Here is a 22,893-nt window from a genome sequence, read left to right on the forward strand (position 1 = left end):
GTCATTTAGTTATTGTCAGAATTTAGACATCTGAATTCATGTGATTACTAAATATCATAAGATTATTTTTGACTAAATCTAAAATGATACAGTTTCCTGGGCATGTCTTACTGCCATGGTTCTTGGTGTTGGACCCAGTGTTTTGAATTATTGATTTGGTTTCTGGTTTATAGGGTTCACATTTTGGCATATTTGGTTCTATTCCTTGTTCCTCTCTGCTTTAGAGTTAATTCCTCACTCAGTGTTTATCATCATGTTTAGTCACCTGCATTAGCTTCATTTGTGTGTCTGTGTATCACGTTAAACTCTCAGTTTGCGTGTGTTCCTTGTCCGATCCTCGTTTATGCACTGTAAAATCGAATTAGCTGATAAAACTTTAAAAAATTATACAGACTCATTGGCTCAAAAAACAAAGTAAAGCTTGCTTACAATAATTAAGTTAGGACATCTTACTCATTCTGATGCTGTGTGTTTCCGGGAGTCAAGGTTTCAGTCTGTTTACTCCTCCCGTACGCCATGACTGCAGATAAAGCTTTTTTTTCATTTATTTCTGCCTCCTGACTTCTGCATTTGGGTCGACTCTCTGCCTACCGCACAGTGGTCCATCACACATGCTAACTGGAGCTCATCTCTCCAGAAAATTTTCAAGCCATTTTTATATTTTGATGAAAGTGTCGGTCCATTTCATTTGTCTTCATGCTGTGACCCAGTATTTGTGTTTCAACATCTGGAATTATATTCTTTGATTACTGATCTTCGTGTTTTTGAGTTTTTTATTTAGTTCTCTCTCCCTTAACGTTTATCTCAGCCTGCAGTTAGTCTCTGTTCCCGTGTTTTCCCTGTTCTTTATATCCCTGTGTGCCACATCTAGTGCTTTTGTATTTCTTCTGTTCCAGAGTCTGTCGTGTTTCCATTTCAAGTCGTGATGTCATTCTTCCTGTTTTATTTTGATAGTCCTTGCCTTATGTCAGTGTATTCTGATTTTCTTTCTTTTCCCCCTGTGTGCCCCTCTGTGTATCTGTGAACCCTTGTTTCCCCTCCTTGTGTTTTATTCCACGTTTTCCCCAGCCCGTTATGTCCGTGCTCTCTCTCCTCCTGTCTGAACCTCTGTGTACTTCCTGTTTTACTTTGACAGTCTCTCGTCAGTATGTGTCATGTTGTGTTCACTCCTGCCCTGCCTTGTTACAATTATCTGTGTCAGCTGTGTTCCCCATGTGCTCCCACTTCCCTCGTTTACCCTCTGTGCATTTATGTCCACGTCTCCCTCGTGCTGTGTGTGATTCTCCCTGTGTTTCCTGGTGAGCTTTATCTTTAGTTTTTCCCCAGTTGTATTACTCGTGATCTGTCTTTCCAGCAATAAAGCTGTGCTTTCTGAGTTTATTCCCCGTGTCCCCGTGAGTTTGCGTTTGGGTCCTCTCCTGCCTGCCACACAGCCTAATCATGACAGACACATGCCTTTGTTTTTATTTTGTTATTATCTTGTTTTTTGTCAGGAAGGGAAAAAAAGATCATTGGCTAAAAAGCAAGTGGTACTAAAAAGAAACGGGTTGAGAAACATTTGGCAACTAATTAGATTAGTTGGCAACAACTCTGTAACATTGCTAATGCAAACAGGCCAAGACTGACATAATCCCTACATCAAATATCTGAATGTAAGTGAGGTGTTTTTGAATTAAAGTTCTCTTTAAAGTTATGTACAAACTGTAGAAATGGGTTAGCATCACTTTCCTTTCCAGACTATATGACCCAAAGGTGCATTGTATTATTATTTTCATTACTAAGATTATATTACAAGTGTTTGGGTAATTAATTGTGCATTTTTAATTCAGGTGTGGTTGCATGTTTCAGTATTCTCATTCTGATTCTGATGGCAAAGAAAATAGCCTACAGTGTAAGACATTTAAAATAATGACAAAATAATGATATTTTCATATCATTATTTGGATGATCTGATATCCTCGTGTTGGTGTTGTTCCCAGACCATCATGAAAATGTTGTTCCAGGTTCAACATTGCAAGTGACCAATCACATTGTTGTGACATTATTCTTTTGCGCGCCAAGCCATTCGTGCATTTATGAAATTCCAATGTTGCAAGGACAATGTCAGCCCTTCTCCTTTTAGCATGCTCCATGATAACAAGCGCGTCTATGTCAGATGTGAAACTCCAAAAGGAAGACTAAATATCTATAAATCATAAATCACACCAACGCTCGAACCACCTGCTAAAACAGCGAGGCTTCAGACGTCATTAGTGACGTCACTCGCCCTTAAAGAAGCAAGCCTCGGCACGCGCTTGATAAAAGCCTTCCTGGATTTCTCGACGGCGCAGCGCGTCCCATCACTAATTCCAGGCTTCACTTTCAAAATTAATTTTTCCATTTTATCAGCTATCATTCGGCTGAACCCGGCACTGCTCGGGCATCTTCGGAAGTAATGGGCGTGCTCGAATGCAGTGCGTCTCAACCGGCGGTACAATCGGATGATCCCGGGCGGGCGGAGCCAATTAGGAGGAAATGGTACAGTTGGCTGACTCCTCCTAAGAAAACCGGCGACGACCATCAGTACCCGGCAGTTTCATCGTACATCTGTACCGCTTTCAACTCAACGTTACAGCAGCGTGTTAAATCTCTTGAGCCAGTCTTAGGTCACTCACAAAAACCACACCAACACTTACTTCTAAACCAAGCGGCACTCGTATGGTGCAATTTTTTTTTAGAAATTTACGCCAAGGGCTTGGAAATTAACGTTTCAGAGAAATTGCTGCAGGATGGAGACGCAAATACATGTACCCGTGGGCTCGCCGGTAATTAGAAAAATCCCAGTTTTCGTGGACGAGCGCAACGTAACGGAGGGAGCGATGAAGCTCATTAAAGAGCTGAGACCGGCGTGGGACTCGAGCGACGTCAAGACCAAGGTAACGTTAGCCGCAAAGCTAGCTGTACTGATTATGCTAGGCTAGGAAAGGATTGACAGCTTTGCAGCATCACCGGCAAGCTAGTAGGAGGGTCGTGGCAACCTGACATGTCGCCTAGCTGAATTAATTTTATTGCACCGCCTATAGTTGACTATTTCTATTTTCTTTACCAACTAAGAAGTTTAAATTGGTTTTGCTTTAGAGAAAATTTACATTTATAGGTTACCGTAGCTATCAAGGTGTTCTAATTAATTAGCAAACTTGCACCAGGATGTCCCAAAGCTTGGTACGCTTCTTATCTGTAGTGTATGCCCAAAGTGCACATCGCGTAGGGCACTTAAAGACGGTGTGAAAGCTGGTATAAGTCGCGCTGTCATCTTGGTGTTGGAGGACAGCTGATGGTGGAACACGGTGATTGGTAATAATTACTAGTTCAAAGGGACAGACTGTGTTACAGCAGGTCCCTGAGCTTTGTGTTCATTATAGCCTGCAGCTGATTGTTATGTCTCGTTTCTTCCCAAATACATGTGTGTGAATCCTAATGATATTAGACACACTAGATTTTGGACTTCAATGGAGTGTACATGTTGGAGGCCAAGATATACAGTCTCTTCTTTTAAACCGTTTAAATGTTTTCTTAAAAAATAGTACTAAAGAAGTGTGTGTGTGTGTGTGTGTGTGTGTGTGTGTGTGTGTGTGTTTTAATAAACAAAGAACCGTTGGGAAAAAACATCTTCCAGTTTTACTATGTCCACTACAGAGGATATAGCAAATAGGCTGAGTCTCCGGATAATATTGTTGTTGTTCCCATTTTATACAAGTAAAATAAAAAACTTTTTTTTCCAAGTGTTTTAAAGTCTTTCGTCTCTTTGAACATTTCCTCAGCTACAAAAGCAGAGATTAAACATCAGCCCCAGTCATATGTATCTTATCACTGATGGGCATTAGCAAGCCAACATGTCTCTCTAGCTTTCAGGTGATGTCAGATTACTGGGACACGCCCACCTGAATGGCAAAAACAGTACTGCTTGCCCTCCAGCAATCATTTGAACTTTGAGTTTAATTTAGCGTAATAGTTACTGTGCTACTAGATGTGCTAATCAGCATTTATTTATAGCTGCTGTAGATCGGGCACCAACACGTGAGCACACCTCTGCCAACCCTGCCTTACAGGTCAAATCCCACCAATCATTGCTTCTCACCAGCAGCCCAGGCTGTTAGTGGCAGCTCATTTAAACTGTAAAAATGATTTACCTGACAATGGAAAAATACTTTACTGTTATGTCATAACATTAATGTCACAAATTATTACTACTGGAATTTTAGTGACCCTGCACTGTAAAAGTCTAAGTCAGCAAACCGTAAGATTTACATGTGGTAGTTTGAAAACTTTTATCCTTTTATCCATACAAAAGCCATCTACTGTTATGGTATGTGGGCTGATGGTGATGCCAGCCATCTGAGAATACAAATTCAGATGCAGGCAGACAGGACATTGTTGGTTCTTTTAAAGGGGAAAGAATTCAATTCAATTTTATTTATATAGCGCCAAATCACAACATAAGTCGCCTCAAGGCGCTTCATAGATACAGAGGAAAAACCCAACAATCATATGACCCCCTATGAGGAAGCACTTTGGCAACAGTGGGAAGGAAAAACTCCCTTTTAACAGGAAGAAACCTCCGGCAGAACCAGGCAGAATGAGATCGCAGATGCATGCTTTGCAAATGAGCTTTCTCCGAACTGTAGATAAGCTCTCCATTAGCATAGGAAGAGGAATTGAGTCATTTGGGAGGGGTTCAGAGCAGAGCCGCTGTTCCTCCACATCGAAAGGAGTCAGTTGAGGTATTGCCTTCTGGGTAAGGTGTTTCAGTTGGGTACGTCCTACCTGGAGGAGGCATGGGGCAGACCAAGGACACGCTGGAGAGATTCTGTCTCTCGGCTGGCCTGGAAACACCCCAATAAGTCCCCGGATAAACTGGAGGGCTCGCTGGTTGGTGAGAGGGAGATCTGGGCTCCCTGCTTAGCCTGGTGCCCCTGCATCCCATTATCAGATACTGGACGATTTATTCATTCGTTATGTTAGAGCTGAACTTTTATTGAGTAGTTGTCATGAATTTTTAAACAGTGGAAATCATTTTGTCTTGATGGAGTGATCAGGCCTGAGAGTCAACAGGAGAAAAATTGTATGAATTGTATTGATCTTAATTTTTAGCAGGTTTAACTTTTTTTTTTTTTTTTTTTTAGTACCTTATTTGTTTATTTTTATTGTTTTTGAATACATCTATAATTCCCTTTTTTTCGGACCCTCATGCTCCTGTAACAAGTGAATTTCCCTACTGTGGGATTAAAATCTATATCTAATATTTGCAAATTAATCCCCTGTTTAATGCAAAGTTAAAAGGTTGGAAGTAAAGCCTTGATGTTGATTTACAAAGTTGAAGGAAACTCTTATATGGAATTCATCGTCATAGGCCTACCTCAGGTTTGTGCTTTTGCTTATACTTTGATGTGGGACGATAATAACAATGTGCTTTAATAATATAGGCCATGAGCTAAACATCCACCCCTATAACAACGTCATGACATATTGTACCATTGGGTATGTAGACAATGGTGCGTATCAGCACCTTTATTCATTGTAATATAATAACAGTTGGTGGCAGATGTGGTTCCAAGAAGTCTTTTTTTAAAAGATTTCCCTAGAAGTGTGGTGGTGTTAGGTAATCCACAGAGACTTGACTCATCAGGGAAAGAAAAATGCATAATTGATTCCAGGTAAAAGGATCTAGTAACTGTTGTGTCGTAGCTGGGTCAAAGTTTTTGGAGCAGTGAGCGCTACAGAACTGTTAAAAGTCCTCAGTGGCACAGTCTAAGCCCAGCTGCTTCAGCCCTGTATTTACATCCTGGTTACTCCTCTCCCTGGGCCTTGCACAACAGCCACCTGCAGCTGAGGATGTGACCGTGTTTATCTCGACTTTTCCAGGCCAGACTGGCAAAACTTCTCTCAACGACTACCACTCTGACAGTAGATTTATACACCTGCACTGCTAACAGGAAGACCTGACCGGCCCTGCCACCTGGACAGGGAGATTTTTATTGTCTATTGCCAAACATCCACACACTTCCTGAAAATGGCAGAGTGCCTGCAGCGACAGAGAAATGGTCTCCTCTTACAAGTTTCACATAACGAAGACTCAAAGATTCACGTCAAAGGAAACCTGTTCCAGCCTGTACAGTGAGGTCACCCTACAGGGAGCTGGTTATTGGTAGTGGGGTGGTTGAGGGGGGGATGCCACCATCAATGTCCCATGCAAGCAGTATATGGCAGAATGTTTACCTCTGTCTGGGTCCAAGCTTATCGCTGTCTGTCGATGTATTGATCGTAGGTCTTAGCAGCGTATTGTGTGGCGGGCAGAAGGGATCAGTCACGTTTTGGCAAAGGCGTGTATGCTTGTGTATGAATAGTCATAACAGGGATGTCTGTCGCCCATCTTTGTGGTGAGCCACGTGTGGAATGCCAGATATGCGTGAGTGAGCGTCTGGTCCTTGGGGGGAGATGCAGGCAGTGTGTATGTTGTTATTGTGTCCGCTGCAGCGGGACGGACCGGCCCACCACTGTCCACTGGAGCCACGCTGTCACTCCGATTTTTTTGTTTTTTAAGGCCAAGTTTCAAACACGCAAGGCTTTTTGCTAACTTTTCATTTTAGAAAAAGCATTTGACTCAGCTTGTTGACAGCATCACTCTTTAAGACTGATCAGGCGACGTGCAAGAAGTCTTCACCAGTGATATGAAGGAACACTCAGGGTGTTTTTACACCTACGCTGTTTAGTCCGTTTTAATTGAACTCTGGTTCGTTTTCCCAACTGGTGCGGTTTGTTTGTGTGGATGTGAACATAGTAACTGCACTCACATGTGGACCAAAACAACCACACCAAGAACCAACAGTCCAAAGTCCAAACGAACTCCAGAGAGGTTCATTTACAGTTCGTTTACAATGTGAACGTGAGCCGATATGAAACAAATACTGGGTGTACATTACAAGCTTAAAAAAACATCCTGTAGCCAGATAGAGAACATCACCAGTTAACCTTTGGACTGTGGGAGGAAATCAGAATACATGGGGAGCACCCACGCAGGCACTAGCAGAATATGCAAGGTCCACACAGTTGATGGATTTGAACCCTGGACCTTCTTGCTGTGACGTGACAGTTGTAACTACTGCACCACCGTACCGTCCAGGATGATATGATCAAGATAAAAATGTTTCCTCTTAGGCTAAAGGGAGTAACTCAGTATAATGTTGGTATGTCATCATCGTCATCAGCGTAAGGGGACAAGTGGGCTTGGTGGATGCCACACAAACACTCAACCACTTGTCGAGAACATGGTGGCAGATGACTCTATCTGAGGACTGTATCTGTGTAGACCGCTGCAGAGGGCTGTTGAACCACTACACTCTGTAGTGTGCATTCATTTTTGATGAGTTTTATGCCCTACTGTAATATCCCTCTCCATGTCACTGTCCATACACTGCTCTTGCTAACACAGACTGACCATGCCCTGTTCTCATGTTCTTGTACAACTATTATTCAAACAAAATCTTAGTAAGATGACTTAAAAACCACTTCAACATTTAGCTCAAGTCTTCTGTGAACCCTGCGGAGGCGTTCTGACATATTCATCTCATGTAGGTCAAAGCTGTATGGTGTCTTCAGGGTTGATGTTGACTTAGAGGTAACTAATAGCTTTCAGGAAAACAGTCCTGAAGCACCATGGCGCTGTACAATCAGAGGCTCTGTTTGAGACGAGATGTGGTTTCATCTTTTTCCAGCTCTTCACCGATGGAACCACCAACAAGCTAGTGGGCTGCTACGTGGACGACAGTCCAAATGACGTAGTCCTGGTCCGAGTATATGGAAACAAAACAGAGCTGATTGTGGACCGAGACAATGAGCTTAAGAGCTTTCAGGTAGTGTTGCCGCGTTGCAGAGTCCTAAATTAATTAACGTAAGCAGTTGTTTGCTCCTACCTCATTGTCATCTTTTTGTGTCTCCTAGGTGCTGCATGCTAATGGTTGTGCTCCTCGCCTCTACTGCACCTTTCTAAATGGCATCTGCTATGAGTTCATGCAGGGAGATGCACTTGGAACGCAGGATGTCAGAGATCCTACTCTGCTCAGGTGTGAATTTGTCACAGCAATGTTTGAATGGGTTTTTTGAGTTTACTCAAAGATGGTGAAAATTTTAACATCAGTGCTTTCCTGCCTCATACAACAAAGATTAGACACATGGAGAAATGCACAGGACACACAAAAAAAGAACTGTATAATGAAGAAAACGGACAATTCCACAAGGTTCTGAGCTGAAACGCAACATTTAGAGGGAATGCTTTATCTGGTAACACAATGTTTTGACTGTGAAACAGTCTTCCCATTGTGGACGTCAGCTCTGTGTAGTGGACATTATGTATTTTCTTGTTTTAATTCAACTATCTCCAGGAACTCTGTAACCAAAATTTGTCCTTGTAGATAAATGAAGTAGGACACTCTGCCACTGTACTGTGGGGATTCTTTACAACTAGATACTAATGGTCTGTAGTTGAAATCTTGCCACGACTGTAACCTTGTTCTGTCTGTCTCCGCTTAGGCTGATAGCCAGGGAAATGGCTCGTATCCACGCCATCCATGCACACAACGGCTGCATCCCCAAACCCAACCTCTGGATCAAGATGCGGAAATATTTCTCACTTGTAGCCACAGAATTCACAGAGCAAGCCTCCAACATCAGGTGAGCTCCTGCTTATCTACTTTCAAAGCTCAAAGTTAAGGTTATCATTATCACCGTGATAATGATGCAAATAGTCCATAAAGCCCAGCATGAGTTTCCTGTTAAATGAGAACATAAGCTGTTTGCATAGAGCCTGAAATATTCTGCAAGTTCTCCGTGATGAAGCAGTGGGGTAGTTGGGCTTTCTTTGCATAAAAAATGACAGAGATAACTGCAAAAAGCGTACGACTGTATCCTGTGCGGTTCATGTATTGATGTCCAAATATAAACTTTAACATTATTTCTGGGTTTGAAGGCTAACAAATGTTCCTGTTGGCACAGCACTGTCCATTTGAGAATGCGTTAGCAATTAAGACTGTCACGCAGCTGAAATACTCGGCACTGACTCAAGTTCTCTTTTTTTTTTTCCAGGTTTGTTTAAAAAGCACGTAGGACTAAATAAGCAATACACCTTAGCTAGTCTCAGTAGAAGAGAGTTAGGTGCTCTGCTGCAAATACAAGGTCTCCTGTTCCATTGCAAGCACACATACTGCAAAGTCGCATGATTTGACAGCATATGGGATATAGCCCAAATCAAGTCTGTAGAGAGAAGTAAACGTGCTAAGGTCAGACGCCGGGCAGAATTAACCAATGACACAATAATGTTATTGCTATGCTAATTAGCTCATTACAACAATGGAGCAAGCTTTATATTTCTACTGAAATATGTCAAAGCAGCATGGAGACAGTAAACTTTTTAATCTTATCTTTGTGTTTTATATGAGTAAAATATCGTTGACTTGTAGCTTTAGCATAAAACTGAACACTTGGCTTGCAGCATAGAAAACACCAAGATATTTGTCAGCCAAAAGATGAGATGTAATAGAGATGTAATTTCCCAGCCTTACCTAGAAGTGTGTTTAATGAAAATGTAAATTCATCTCTATATAATAAGGAGGATAGCATGGCAGAGACATGTGGAGCAGATAAAGTATACCATTTTATAACCTGGCCAGCTGCCCAGTCCCAGCTAATATCTTTGTTCTCTTGCCTGTTAGATTAAGTCCAGCATGTGGCTTATATAACTGTAACAATAATAGCAGACTGGATTAGGGAGTGTTTGGCATTCAGTGGGCCAGCAGATGTTTGCTTAGCCCGGTCTATCAGATCACTTTATCCCGTCCTTGGTAACACAGACAGCTAGAGTCCCTGGTCCTGGACAGCAGACACTTGTTGCACACTGCTATCTGAGAAGCCCTCATGTTGCGCTTCATTTTAATAGGCCGGTGTTATTTGTAGCATTTAGTCTAAATCAGAATCATTTCAGTAACATTTCCTTTGTGGATGACATGTTAGATGAGTTAAGTTTGAGTGAGTGTCAGAGAGAGAGCTAGCTAGATGGAAATCTGAGAGGAGAGGGTGCATCCTGTGTGCACACTGGTTTTCTCTGAGCTCAGACTGTCTTCAGATTGATACTGGAGTAATCCACATAAGCCCATTACATTTAACAAAGGGGTTTCTACTCAGCACTCTTAGCTTTTGCTTGGATGAGACTACCTTAGCTCTTTCTCTGCTATCTAGTAAGACCACCTTTGGACTACCATCAGATCAGACTACACAATCTTAGCTGGGCTGAACCCTTCGTGATGCGTGAAGCCTCAGTAGGTTTGTGTCATGTGCACACAGATGAGAAGAGCAAAGATTTATATAAATACTGGTGCAGGATATGCATGAATGTTTATAAGATAAGATAAGATAACCTTTATTAGTCCCACACGTGGGAAATTTGTTTTGTCACAGCAGGAAGTGGACAGTGCAAAAGTTATGAGGCAAAAATTAGAATACAATAAGAATAAATACAGTACACAACTGTACAGAATAGAATAAAATAAAATACTATATACAGTAGAATAAAATAAAATAAATATACAATAAGATAAGAATAGAATACAAATACTATATACAACTGAGTAAAAATACAACGATGACAGAAAGGATTATTGCACTTAGTATTATTGCATATGTATGGATGTGTGTGCTTGATCAGTTAAAGTCTTTATTATGGAGTCTGACAGCAGTGGGGAGGAAAGACCTGCGAAATCTCTCCGTCCCACACCGTGGGTGCCGCAGTCTCCCACTGAAGGAGCTGCTCAGTGCTGTCACAGTCTGCTGCATGGGGTGGGAGATGTTGTCCATCAGGGATGACAGCTTAGCCGCCATTCTCCTGTCACTCACCACCTCCACTGGGTCCAGAGGGCATCCTAGAACAGAGCTGGCCCTTCGGATCACCCTGTTCAGTCTCTTCCTGTCCCCAGCAGAGATGCTGCCGCCCCAGCAGACCACGCCATAAAAGATAGCAGAAGCCACAACAGAGTCATAGAAGGTCTTCAGGAGTGGGCCCTCCACTCCAAACGACCTGAGTCTCCGCAGCAGGTACAGCCTGCTCTGCCCTTTCCTGTAGAGGGCGTCTGAGTTATGAGTCCAGTCCAGTCTATTGTTCAGATGAACACCAAGGTACCTGTAGCTGTCCACAGCCTCAATGTCCATACCTTGGATGTTCAGTGGTTGCAGTGGAGAATGCTTGTGCCTGCGGAAGTCTACCACCAGTTCCTTGGTTTTACTGGCGTTGATCTGGAGGTAGTTCAGCTGGCACCAGTCCACAAAGTCTTGGGTCAGACCTCTGTACTCCTTGTCGTCCCCATCAGTGATGAGGCCGACTATTGCAGAGTCATCAGAGAACTTCTGCAGGAAGCACTGGGTGGAGTTGTGGGAGAAGTCTGCAGTGTAGATGGTGAAGAGGAACGGAGCCAGAACCGTTCCCTGTGGGGCCCCCGTACTGCAGACGACCCTGTCCGACACACAGCCCTGAGTCCTCACATACTGTGGTCGGTCGGTGAGGTAGTCCAGGATCCAGGTAGTGAGGTGATGGTCCACTCCAGAGTTCACCAGCTTGTCCTTTAGAACCGAGGGAAGAATGGTGTTGAAGGCACTGGAGAAATCAAAGAACATGATTCTCACAGTGCTTCCAGCGGTCTCCAGGTTATTATTTCAAGTACAGTGTGGAATAAATCGCAGATCAGATGTTGGTAGTCAGGTCTGAAAACTCAGGAAATGAGGTGTAATGTAGCCGTAACAACAGTGACTCCAGCACCAGGAGGGTCCACTGAGAACTTGTTTCTCTGCAACTGTGTTCCCAGGAGTCAGCAGGCCAGAGCCCCACTGAGCTTGTGTGTGCTGCCTGTGCATGTCGCACTCAGTTGTTTTCATTTCACATATGTTCCCACGTGGCATGATACCAAAATAATGAAAGGTGTTTTATTTAGGTGAAAAACGGCCAGTGAAAGTATTCCTGTGATACTTACTTAACAGGTGGACACAGTGTTGTGCGTGCAGCTATTCTGAATGGTTGTCACAACAATGTGCGCGACTACACTGACCTTCTCTCCATTTCCTTCCCTGTCCAGAATACAGCAGGAAGTTCCCAGCAAGGTGGTGCTGGAGCAGGAGATGGTTTGGATGAAGGAACATCTTTCCACACTGGGCTCACCTGTGGTGCTCTGTCACAATGACCTGCTCTGCAAGAACATCATCCACAACAGCAAAGAGGGTAAGTGTCTGTGATAGGTTTGTAGCTTGAACCCATCCGCTGGAACGTTGAAGACAATATAATTACACTGCTAAGCAAGACACAAATAGGCAAAGTTCTTCATGTTACTCGTGCACGGGAGAGACCGGACAGAGCGCCGTCCCTTCGCTTGACCCCAGTCGCTCTCGTCCGTCCTCCCGTACCACTGTCCTTTTATTGAGGTTACATGAATATGCATAGGTTCATTAACATACGACGTCTACATACAAACAAAGAGTACCTTGCCTGTGTGTGTGTGTGTGTGTGTGTGTTGCTGATCAAAGGGTCAAACATCCTTGGTCAGGAAGAGGGTAGACTAGACCCCCCCCCCCCCCCCCCCCCCCCCGGTGAGGAAGTCCAGCAGTTCATCTAAACAGAAAAGCACTTAGACTAGAACAGACGTAGCTACGTTAATCCTACCATAAAACAATTAAGACAAGGTACGAACTTTCCCATGCTCCCAGGATATAGGTGTGCATTCTAGTGTGGAATACACACCAAGCCTCTGTAGCCTGTTAAAGATCACACAACTTATCACTACACAATTGATTATACACCTCTAAGCATCTATGGTTAAATATTTCTAAGCATAAATGACAATCAACAATACAAACTCTAACAGTCTGAGCCTTAATCTGAGCTTCTCGTCTCACGGCTGTGATTCTATTTTACAACCAGAATGAGCAGCAGCACTTCTAACTTCACTCCCCACACTGCCCCCATTCCAGTGGATCATTGACAGCTGGGTCACTAGAAGTGAGGCATGTTATACTAACTGCCTGCACCAGCACAAAAACATCTTTTGGTGTTAACATGTAAAGGTTGGGAGTTACTAAAGTAATGCTTTATTTGCATAATATTTCCCTTTTAGTATAACTTTCTGTTTGTGCATCTATAACAACCAGCATGCACACATACAGCTCTCTAATATCATATGCTGACTTTTACAGTTGTTTCCTTTTATTCTTTAGGCAGTCTGTGCTAACATTTATAGAAATGGCCTTGGGCTTTGAGGAGTTTCAAAACAGACAGATAGTTGTCACATGTGTTCGCCAAGCTGTGGTACAAAATACTAAGAATTCTAATATTTTGTACCACAGCTTGGCTAATGCAAACAGCTGGACAAATTAGCTTGAATCCACAATAGCTGACTACGTTAGCATTAGCCATGATGCACAGTGCAGCATGCTGATAACCATCAATGACCGGAAAAAAGGATTTGTGTGCTCTACAAATGAAGAAGAAACACCCATAAACAAATATTATATGTTAGTTTGGTTTCTGGGGGGAAAAGCATTTGCCTGTTAGCATTTAATTCAGCCGTAATGTTAGCATTCCCAATAACTAGGATTTATCTGGCGGTTACTAGGTTTTAAGGAAAACAGAAACATGATCTTTGCAACTAGAGCAGGGCGATATGGCCAAAAATATTTATCACGATATATATTTGAAAATTTGCGATAACGATATAACTGACAATATAATTGATGCGAGACAAAATACAACTCCACAACATTACTAGCGCAAAAAGACAACCTTCCATTTATTTTCACTTAAACAAGAAGCTGGTTTTTATGTACATTAAAGCTTTATAAAAATGTAACAGTGCAAATGCAAATTCCTTGCTGAAAGTTTAACCAAAAGGCATTTCCAGTAGAAATGGGCTGACATATCCTGAGCATAACCATGTATAATATCCACTGAAGTTAAAAAGAGGTGCTTTGCAACATTAAACTGCAGTGTGCAGTACGCATTTTTCGGACCATAAGGTGCACGGGATTATAAGGCACATTAAGCGAAACAAAGCAGTCAGATAAATCAAACTTTATTAAACTCATTCTTCTTGCTTCCTCCACTTCTGTACCATTGATTCATTAATGTTGAATTCTCTGGCAGCTGCTCTATTCCCATGTTGTTGCAGTATATTAATGACTAACCTCGTATTGTGGATGGATTATCTCAGTTGTTCTCCTGACTGAAGTTTGGTCCGTTTACAGCATCCTGCCATGCGATTGCATTTGTCTCTAACCATGAAGAACCTTCACGTTAACTTTTATAAGTGGAAAAGTGTTAGTGTTCGTCCTCCAGCTTCACTGTTTATGTTATGCTAACATAGCTGTGTCGCTAGCAATCACGTAGCACATCATTATATACCAGCTAGCCCAACTTCAGTAACCCTACAAACGTCAGTGCTGTTTAGTTTCCTGTCTTCATTTATGTTGGACGTGATAGCAGAGCTGTACGTTTGAATTTTTCTAGAAATCTCAGTCAGAACGTGCTATATCATGCTTAGGTAACTAGCGAAACTAGCGAGCTAACTTCCGCTAGCTTCCTGCTAACTTCTAACTCCGTTAAATGTAATAAATTTTGTTTTCATGGATGCCTGGAAGTTAAACTTCATAGTTACACCTGGTAAAGCAGCAATGCTGATCGTTTTATTAAAGATGAAAGAATTGAGACAGTTTTTAACTCTCAGTGATGCTGCAGTGTTTGTTTGACCTGAAGCATACGGAGTTTAGGACCCAGATTACTCCCAGATTTAAGAGCATCTTAGCCCGACAAATACAACAATAACGACGGCCGCTTGCATGTTCTGCAAAAAAATGTGCTTCGTCGTGTATCTGACGGACAAACACCAAACCAGTTCCACATCACTGAGGTTGCACCATTTTTACAAACCAATTCTGGTTCATCTATTTCACTCAACAATCGGCCATGTGCGTATGAAAACAAAGGCACTGCGCATGCGCGTTTTACTCATATTCTACCGCGATATTTCATTTTCCTTTCGTTGCCTAACATTATACCGGTATTACCGTGAACGGTATAATATGGCCCAGCCCTATTTGCAACAGCACCTCTTGTACTACAATTCAAAAAGTTCTCTATTGTAGGATCAAGAAACACATGCAGCGTGAAACAAGAAGCAAAACAGGAAAAATAGCGACACAGCTATGTTAGCATAACATAAACAGTGAAGCTGGAGGACGAACACTAACACTTTTCCACTTATAAAAGTTAACGTGAAGGTTCCTGATGGTTAGAGACAAATGCAATCGCATGGCAGGATGCTGTAAACGGACCAAACTTCAGTCAGGAGAACAACTGAGATAATCCATCCACAATACGAGGTTAGTCATTAATATACTGCAACAACATGGGAATAGAGCAGCTGCCAGAGAATTCAACATTAATGAATCAATGGTACAGAAGTGGAGGAAGCAAGAAGAATGAGTTTAATAAAGTTTGATTTATCTGACTGCTTTGTTTCGCTTAATGTGCCTTATAATCCTGTGCACCTTATGGTCCGAAAAATACGTACTGCACACTGCAGTTTAATGTGGCAAAGCACCTCTTTTTAACTTCAGTGGATATTATACATGGTTATGCTCAGGATATGTCAGCCCATTTCTACTGGAAATGCCTTTTGGTTAAACTTTCAGCAAGGAATTTGCATTTGCACTGTTACATTTTTATAAAGCTTTAATGTACATAAAAACCAGCTTCTTGTTTAAGTGAAAATAAATGGAAGGTTGTCTTTTTGCGCTAGTAATGTTGTGGAGTTGTATTTTGTCTCGCATCAATTATATTGTCAGTTATATCGTTATCGCAAATTTTCAAATATATATCGTGATAAATATTTTTGGCCATATCGCCCTGCCCTAGCCACAAGCATTATTCAGTTTTTGTGGATTCATGCTAATTTGCCCAGCTAAGTCTGTCTATCTGGTCTTTGTATATCTGCTCCTTGTCTATAGTAACGACAGACTGTTGTTACTATAGACAAAGATCAAAGATTTGCAGTTTTTCAGTGCATTCATGTAAATTTCCATGAATGTTGCAAAGGCGTTGTTCACTGGCTCTTGTTCCGGTCATCCAGGTGTAGATGACTGGTGTACAGTTTGACCAACAAGTCCCTCCAGTGCGTCTAATAGTCACATAATCCCTCTACTTCCTGCTGTCTCAAGATGACCATCAAAAACAATCCCTGCCCCAACAAAGGAAGATTAACTGAAGCACACAGCGGTTCCATGTAAAGATGCTCTTCAGGTTCAGTCAGTAGCACTTGAGTAAAGAGGCAGCACAGCTAGCAGGCTTTTTAACTGTCTCTGACTTTGTCTGTCATGTGACCGTGCACTGCATGTGGCAGCAGTACCTGAAGAGTGCTTCATATTGCTTCCCTTCAGCTTTGCTGTAAATGACCACGTGCATAATAATGTAACATACGTGTTTTCCTTTCTCTGGTCTCCTTAAGGTCATGTGTGCTTCATCGACTATGAGTACTCCAGCTACAACTACCAGGCCTTTGACATTGGCAACCACTTCAATGAATTTGCAGGTCAGCAAAAGCACAGTGTGATTTACATGAGTTAGTTATGTGTTGGTGGTGCACAGCTTATCCTTCAACTGCACGTCCATGTGTTTGTTCAGGCATGACTGAGCCGAACTATGGACTCTATCCTAGTCGGGAGATGCAAATGGAGTGGCTCAAGGTGTATCTGCAGGCTTACAAACTCTTCACCAAGAACACAGAGGAGGTCAGCCAGCGAGAGCTAGAGACGCTCTACGTTCAGGTCAACAAGTTTGCTCTGGTGAGACAGATGTTGACAGATGCACACAGTATCTCTTGCAAGCTCAACCCTGCTGTTTCATGGTACACATCTGATATCTCATTTGTTTTCTCTCAAGGCTTCTCACTTCTTTTGGGGTTTCTGGGCTCTCATCCAAGCCAAATACTCCTCCATCGATTTTGACTTCCTGGGGTAAGTGTGCGTGTGTGAAGAGGTTAGCACTAAGCATCATGACTGTACACGCACACATACACAGAGACGCACACACCACCACATCCGTGCAGATGAGTTAAGCAAGTCATGGTTGAATGTGTTTGGGAATGTGGCAAAGGTTCACCAATCTGCCAAAAATTGTGTCCACAAACTTTTTTTTATCTTATCTAAAGAACACATTTGTAACATTCCAAGAAGAAATCTTAGAGAAGAGACATCTCTGTGCAAGTGACAAAGTCAAAAATCAGTCTTTTCTGTCTCTCCGTCTGCAGGTACGCCGTGCTACGTTTCAACCAGTACTTCAAGACTAAACCTGCAGTGATGGCCCTGCAGATCCCAGAGTGAGAGGAGGCGACGGAAGCCAGAAGGACGAGGAGAGGAGCCCAGAAGGAGGTGTGTTTGAAGGTTAAATGCTGGGACTTCCTCTCCCATGAAGACGCTTCTGTGAGCCAGCTGTTGATGGACCACTCCTCGGTCAGCCTGGCATCCTTTTCCTGCAACAAGCGCAATTACTCTTTGATTCCCCCAAACTTTAGCTCCACGTACGTCACCGCTGTAGCCCGAGAATGACAAAACTTTCATGTGTGTATGTGTGCAAGTGCATTCGTCTGCGTTTGTAATATATGTTGAAAAAGCGTCACGCTTTTCCTCTTAGAGCAGCTGAACCAGGCGTAGAGAGGTCTGTGTTTGGGATAGGACACCAAAATGTTCCACAACGCTGGTAATGATGTCACAAGAGGAAGGAGAGGGTTGAAGAGTGTCAGGACGATGGTTTGTTTTCTGAAACTGACTACAGGTGCAGCCTGGTGTTAGTCCCATTGTATGTTTGTGTCTTGTGTGTGTTCCTTCCTCTGTCTCTACATATTTTAACACATTGTGACCTTTTCTCGTTTTTTTTTCCATCACCTTTGGTGCTAAGTGCCCGTAGCTTTCTGCACTGAGCTTTCCTCGGGGTGTCCTTTCCTGTGCCCCCTGTTTTTCCTGTTGAAGCACTTTCAGCTTCTTTCACCACATCTTCCACTTATTCACAGCAAACTGCTGCTGCTTATGCTGCTAGAATTGTAAGACTTGTCTGCGTGTTAGTTGGTGTTTCATGCCAAACGCCACGTGTTTGGAACAGCAAATGGAAAGCTAAATGTGCATTTATTTATTTGTATTTAACATCTCAGGTTAACAACTCTTTGGAAAGTGGTACTGAAGGAGGTGGAGGGGATGGCTACAAAGACGAGACCTCTGTGTGTGTGTTCCTGTCCTTGAGCATTATTTCCACCTTTTTGACTTTTATGGTTACAGCGCATCGCTCTGTTAAATTTTCCATTTAAGGTTTCCAGACATTTTGGAAAGTCACCACCTCTGTCATCCTCCCTGTGCCATGTCCTCCTCTCCCTTTATACCCTTTCATCTTTGATCGGTCACCAGTTCCCAGTTTTGGTCTTTGGTTGCTTCTCCCTTTACTCTGCGGAGGTTTATGCATCTGTTTTTCAAACCGTCCTGAAATCATAGCCCAGTCTCAGTCCCATGCTGTAATCCACTCTATTCATCTCAGATTTAGTGTCAAAACTTCTTACATAATTACATATTGCATAAGTTTTATCTGGGGTCAAATCAAGTGGAGCTTTCAAAAAGAATCTGGCGTGGGTTAGCTGGGGGGGTGTCTGTCACGAGATCAGCTACTGTTTTCCTGGGAAAAAGATCTGACTCTGAAAGACGAAGAAATCATTAATGCAGAAAAGTACTCACAGCTTAGAAAGCAGGCTTCTTTGAAATCTAGCTTGTCTGTTTGTTATTAAATAATTTTTTTTCAGCTTAACTTTTGACTGAACACCTAACTAAGCAGAAATGTATCTGTTCAAGCCTGTCACCTTTTTCAAAAGGCCAGACAGATTGAGTGTAATGTGAAACATAGACTGTATAGAAAAGATGGATGTAATGTGATGTAATGCACTGTGATGTCAGCCATTGGTGAGCAGAGTCTCATTTTGAAGCCTCGAGTTCTTTCTGAGATGTGGCTCACAGATTTTGTCAGTCATATGCAAAATCGTACAGTACTGTAGTTAACTTCTGACTCAATAATAACTAGTAATAAGTTAATAATTAATATAATAAGAATAAGAATAATAACGTACAAAAATTACATATTGGAAAGTGTAAGACTTGAAACTAGTAACTATTCAGACAATAAAGTCATCAATGATATGTTTACAGAGTTCAAAAACTAAGTTTTTCCAGAGGCTTCTAAGCAGTTGGATGTCTTTTTGTGACCTCCCCGCTGGACATCCCAGTCACTGCAGGGCATCCCAGTCACTGCAGGGCATCCCAGTCACTGCAGGGCATCCCAGTCACTGCAGGGCATCCCAGTCACTGCAGGGCATCCCAGTCACTGCAGGGCATCCCAGTGCAAAACTAGAGGGTAGAGCTGGTGGGGTGGAACCTTTCGTTTCCATCACCGTTGGCCAAACTTGGCTAAAAGCAGAGCAGAACTGGCAGCTTTCTAAAGAAGTCATGGGGTATTACTCCTCCTTGGCACCAAAGAGGGAGCTCTGACCTTTGTCCTCTACTGCTGGTGTCGTGTAACTGGAAGGCTTAATAATTCACCAGCTGAGCTGCAGGAGAGAGGGACTAAAGCATGTTAATGGCTTTCATTCAGAACATTTAACCCGAGAGGGATTTTCTGAGGAGTGCTGTTAATATCTGAAGTCTTTAATCGTTCTTAACTTTAGGTAAAATAATTCTCTTCTCCTCAGTGTGAATAAGAACTGATTGCAACAGTACAAAACTCACTGGGTTTAAAAGTTATTGATGCATACACTGGCACATATTCAGGAGTCTTTTACTTCACTTAGTGAATTTTATTATTTAAATGTTATCAAGAGACTTATTTTATGCCACTAACAGTGAAGTAATCAGCTTGGTGCATTTGCAAAGGCCAAATTGGTGAATTTGCTGCTTGAACACACAATTCTAATACCCAGGTAGGACATCAGCCGGGATAAAGAGGGCATTCGCACTCCATGAGCACTGGGTGAATATCTCCATTCCCTTCAGAGGACACTTATACAGGCTGCTGACAGCTTTTTGAAGGGAAGGCATTTTAGGTTCCTGTAACATTGTATCTTATACGCTGAGTGTGTGGGAGATGAATTGAAGACACATTCCAACTAATCTTTGCATTTATTTAGCAGCTGTTTGGATCTTTGGTCACCTTACCCACTGCTGTAGTATCACCCATTAAAGATGCAGTGATCAGATTTCATGTGGCCAAATAGAACAAATTTAAAAAAAAAAACAACTAGCCCGGACAAATATACCAAATAAAAAATGTTTGGCTTTATTTATTTGCACAAGTCTTTCACTGCTCTCAGTCTGTGAGTGCACTTCCTCAAACAGGGAGTGGAGACAGAGATGGCTAATGTGAGATAAGACACCGTTAACTGAGCTGTCAACACATCATCTCAACTGTGATAAATCCATCCAACCAGTGTTAAAACGAACGTGACAAGAAAGCGAAACCTGATATTTGATCCACGATATTGACACAATATTGCATCCGTATTCACAATGCTGCAACAACTTTTTCTCTTTAGACTGGGTGCTGGGTAAGGTGACAGCAAACAGAAAATGAACTTGACTCTGATCCCCATTTCCAGACAAATGCATCCATTTCATGTGTTTTTGTGTCGACTGCTGAGACCGGCTGTCTGAATTTGCTGTTCCACGCTGGCCATTGAAACGGTTCACTGTCATAATGTCGTCACTTTATACGGTTGTTTTAAAATCAGTTTGTTTATTATTGATTCTAAATCTGCACTCCACACTTAGTTTGTTGCAGTCCAGTCATACCAAAACAGTTAGCTTCAGTTTGCATTGCATTTAATTTGAGATTAACTATGTTTGTGTGCGTGAATGTACTAACTTAATTATACAAAATACTGTTCAGAAAACTGACTTCTTTTTCTTTGTATGCTGACATATACTTTTTGTAAGTGCTTTGATTTGAAAGGTAGAGTGCTGTGTAAAAGGACACAGCGCTTGGTTTGCAGATGTGACTTTGTAAATGTACTCATCCACTGCTAAAGGAGATGATGATGGGGGATGTAAATATTGTAAGAAATACTGTGAAAAGCTTACTGTACAGTGATCCTTCACACCTCTGTAGGAGTGGCAAGATTATTTAACTGTTGTTAGTAAATATTTCCATTAAAAAGAATGAAATGGTATTAAAAGACCTTGTTTGGCTTTTGATTTGTCCTGTTATGTACTAGCATGTGACTTGTTGATTTGTCGGTTGCCTCAGCTGACTCTGTGAATTTGGCCCTGATGGGAGGAAGCAACTACAAAACTTGTGCTGGGGGACATCCTGCCAAAACACACAGACTATTTTAATGATCCCTAACTTCCCTAGGAGTGGAACCTTTCACACCTTTTTTGTTTTACCCACATGAGAAAGAAAATGCATCCTCCTAAGGTTTTATGTATCAGGACATATTAAAAATCTTATGGTCCTTAGCGGGTCTGAAAAATAAGTGTAAACAACTTTGGATGAATAATACATGACATGTAACACTGTGTTATTAGTGATTTAAGAAAAAACAAGCCAAAATCCAGGAGTAGTGTTTGAGAAAAGTTCAACCTTACTGCTTCTGTGGGAATGAAGAGGCCAAGAAGTAGCCTGCTGTGATCACCTTAGTAAAACCTTAACTGTGGGCAGTTTTTGTGCCAAATAAAAACCACAATTTTCTCAAAAATTGGACATCCCAACAATTTAACTCCAAATTCAGACTGTGCCATTCTCCGAGGAACTGCCAAAAGTATTCACTCAGCCATCCAAACCACTGAATTCAGGCGTTCCAGTCATTTCTGTGGCCGCAGGATAAAACCAAGCAGCTCGGCATTGGGACTGCTTCAACAAACATTTGTGAAAGAACGGGTCACTCAGAAGCTCAGTGAATTCCAGCGTGGTACCATGATAGGATGCCACCTGTGCAACGATTCAAATTGTGAAATTTCCTCGTTACTAAATATTCCACAGACAACTGTTGTAAACAAAGTGGAAGCCACTGGGGATGAAACTCAACAACTCAGCCAAAAAGTAGTAGGCCATGTGAAATCACAGAGCGGGGTCACCAGATGTTGAGGTGTAAAAGTGCAGAGGTCACTAAGTTTCTGCAGAGTTAATCGCTACAGATCTCCAAACTTCACGTGTCCTTCAGATCATCGGTCCCCGGGCCACGCCGGCTCAGGTGTGAAATGTATGGTTTTATCGGTTTTTAGTGTTAACTCGGTTTTCCTGGGTCTTTTTCCGTGTGTTATGAATAAATCTTCTGGTTTTTTTTGGTACCGGTACTGGTTTTATTAAAGGCCGGTCCGTGAAATTATTGTCAGACATAAACCAGTCCGTGGGGCAAAAAAGGTTTGGGACTGCTACTCTACACGATGTTTATGCAAAGTTTCATCCGCTCATCCAGACCAAATGAAGAACATAGATACACTTTGAATAGTATAGTATGATGACACACAGGCCTAATTTAACCGAAAAGATTGTATATAAATAGAAAATGATATACGATGCTTAGTCTAGTCGTGCTTAACAACAGTAGGTCCACAAGTTTCGTCATTAAAATACAGCCAGAGTAAAAAGAGCGCACACCCTGTACCACCAAAAAAGGTTTTGCTTATCATCAGGACATAATAAAAAAGATCTAGTCTGTACCAGGTCATAAAAGTCAGAAAAAACAGTCTGAGGTGAACAACAGCAACTCCTTATATATTATGCCCTGTCTTTAGTTATTTAGCAAAAAT

General features: G+C 42.1%; 1 protein-coding gene across 1 annotated transcript; it reads left to right on the forward strand.

Annotated features, from left to right (window-relative positions):
• The first annotated feature begins 2,519 nt into the window (after window positions 1-2,519).
• On the forward strand, window positions 2,520-21,319 carry etnk2 (ethanolamine kinase 2). Its single transcript, XM_080890415.1, has 9 exons — window positions 2,520-2,915; window positions 7,752-7,889; window positions 7,978-8,099; window positions 8,566-8,706; window positions 12,150-12,292; window positions 16,566-16,649; window positions 16,742-16,902; window positions 17,000-17,073; window positions 17,367-21,319. The coding sequence occupies exons 1-9, from the start codon at window positions 2,769-2,771 to the stop codon at window positions 17,437-17,439; spliced, it is 1,083 nt and encodes a 360-aa protein (XP_080746541.1). The 5' UTR covers window positions 2,520-2,768; the 3' UTR covers window positions 17,440-21,319.
• The last annotated feature ends 1,574 nt before the right edge of the window (window positions 21,320-22,893 follow it).

Source organism: Rhamphochromis sp. 'chilingali' (assembly GCF_963969265.1).
Source record: "Rhamphochromis sp. 'chilingali' genome assembly, chromosome: 9".
Taxonomy (NCBI): Eukaryota; Metazoa; Chordata; class Actinopteri; order Cichliformes; family Cichlidae; genus Rhamphochromis; species Rhamphochromis sp. 'chilingali'.

Coding starts and splice junctions, on each gene's coding strand:
- etnk2 (XM_080890415.1), top strand. CDS start 2,769: ATGGAGACGCAAATACATGTACCCGTGGGCTCGCCGGTAATTAGAAAA. Junction 2,916..7,751: donor CGAGCGACGTCAAGACCAAG/GTAACGTTAGCC, acceptor ATCTTTTTCCAG/CTCTTCACCGATGGAACCAC. Junction 16,650..16,741: donor CCACTTCAATGAATTTGCAG/GTCAGCAAAAGC, acceptor GTGTTTGTTCAG/GCATGACTGAGCCGAACTAT.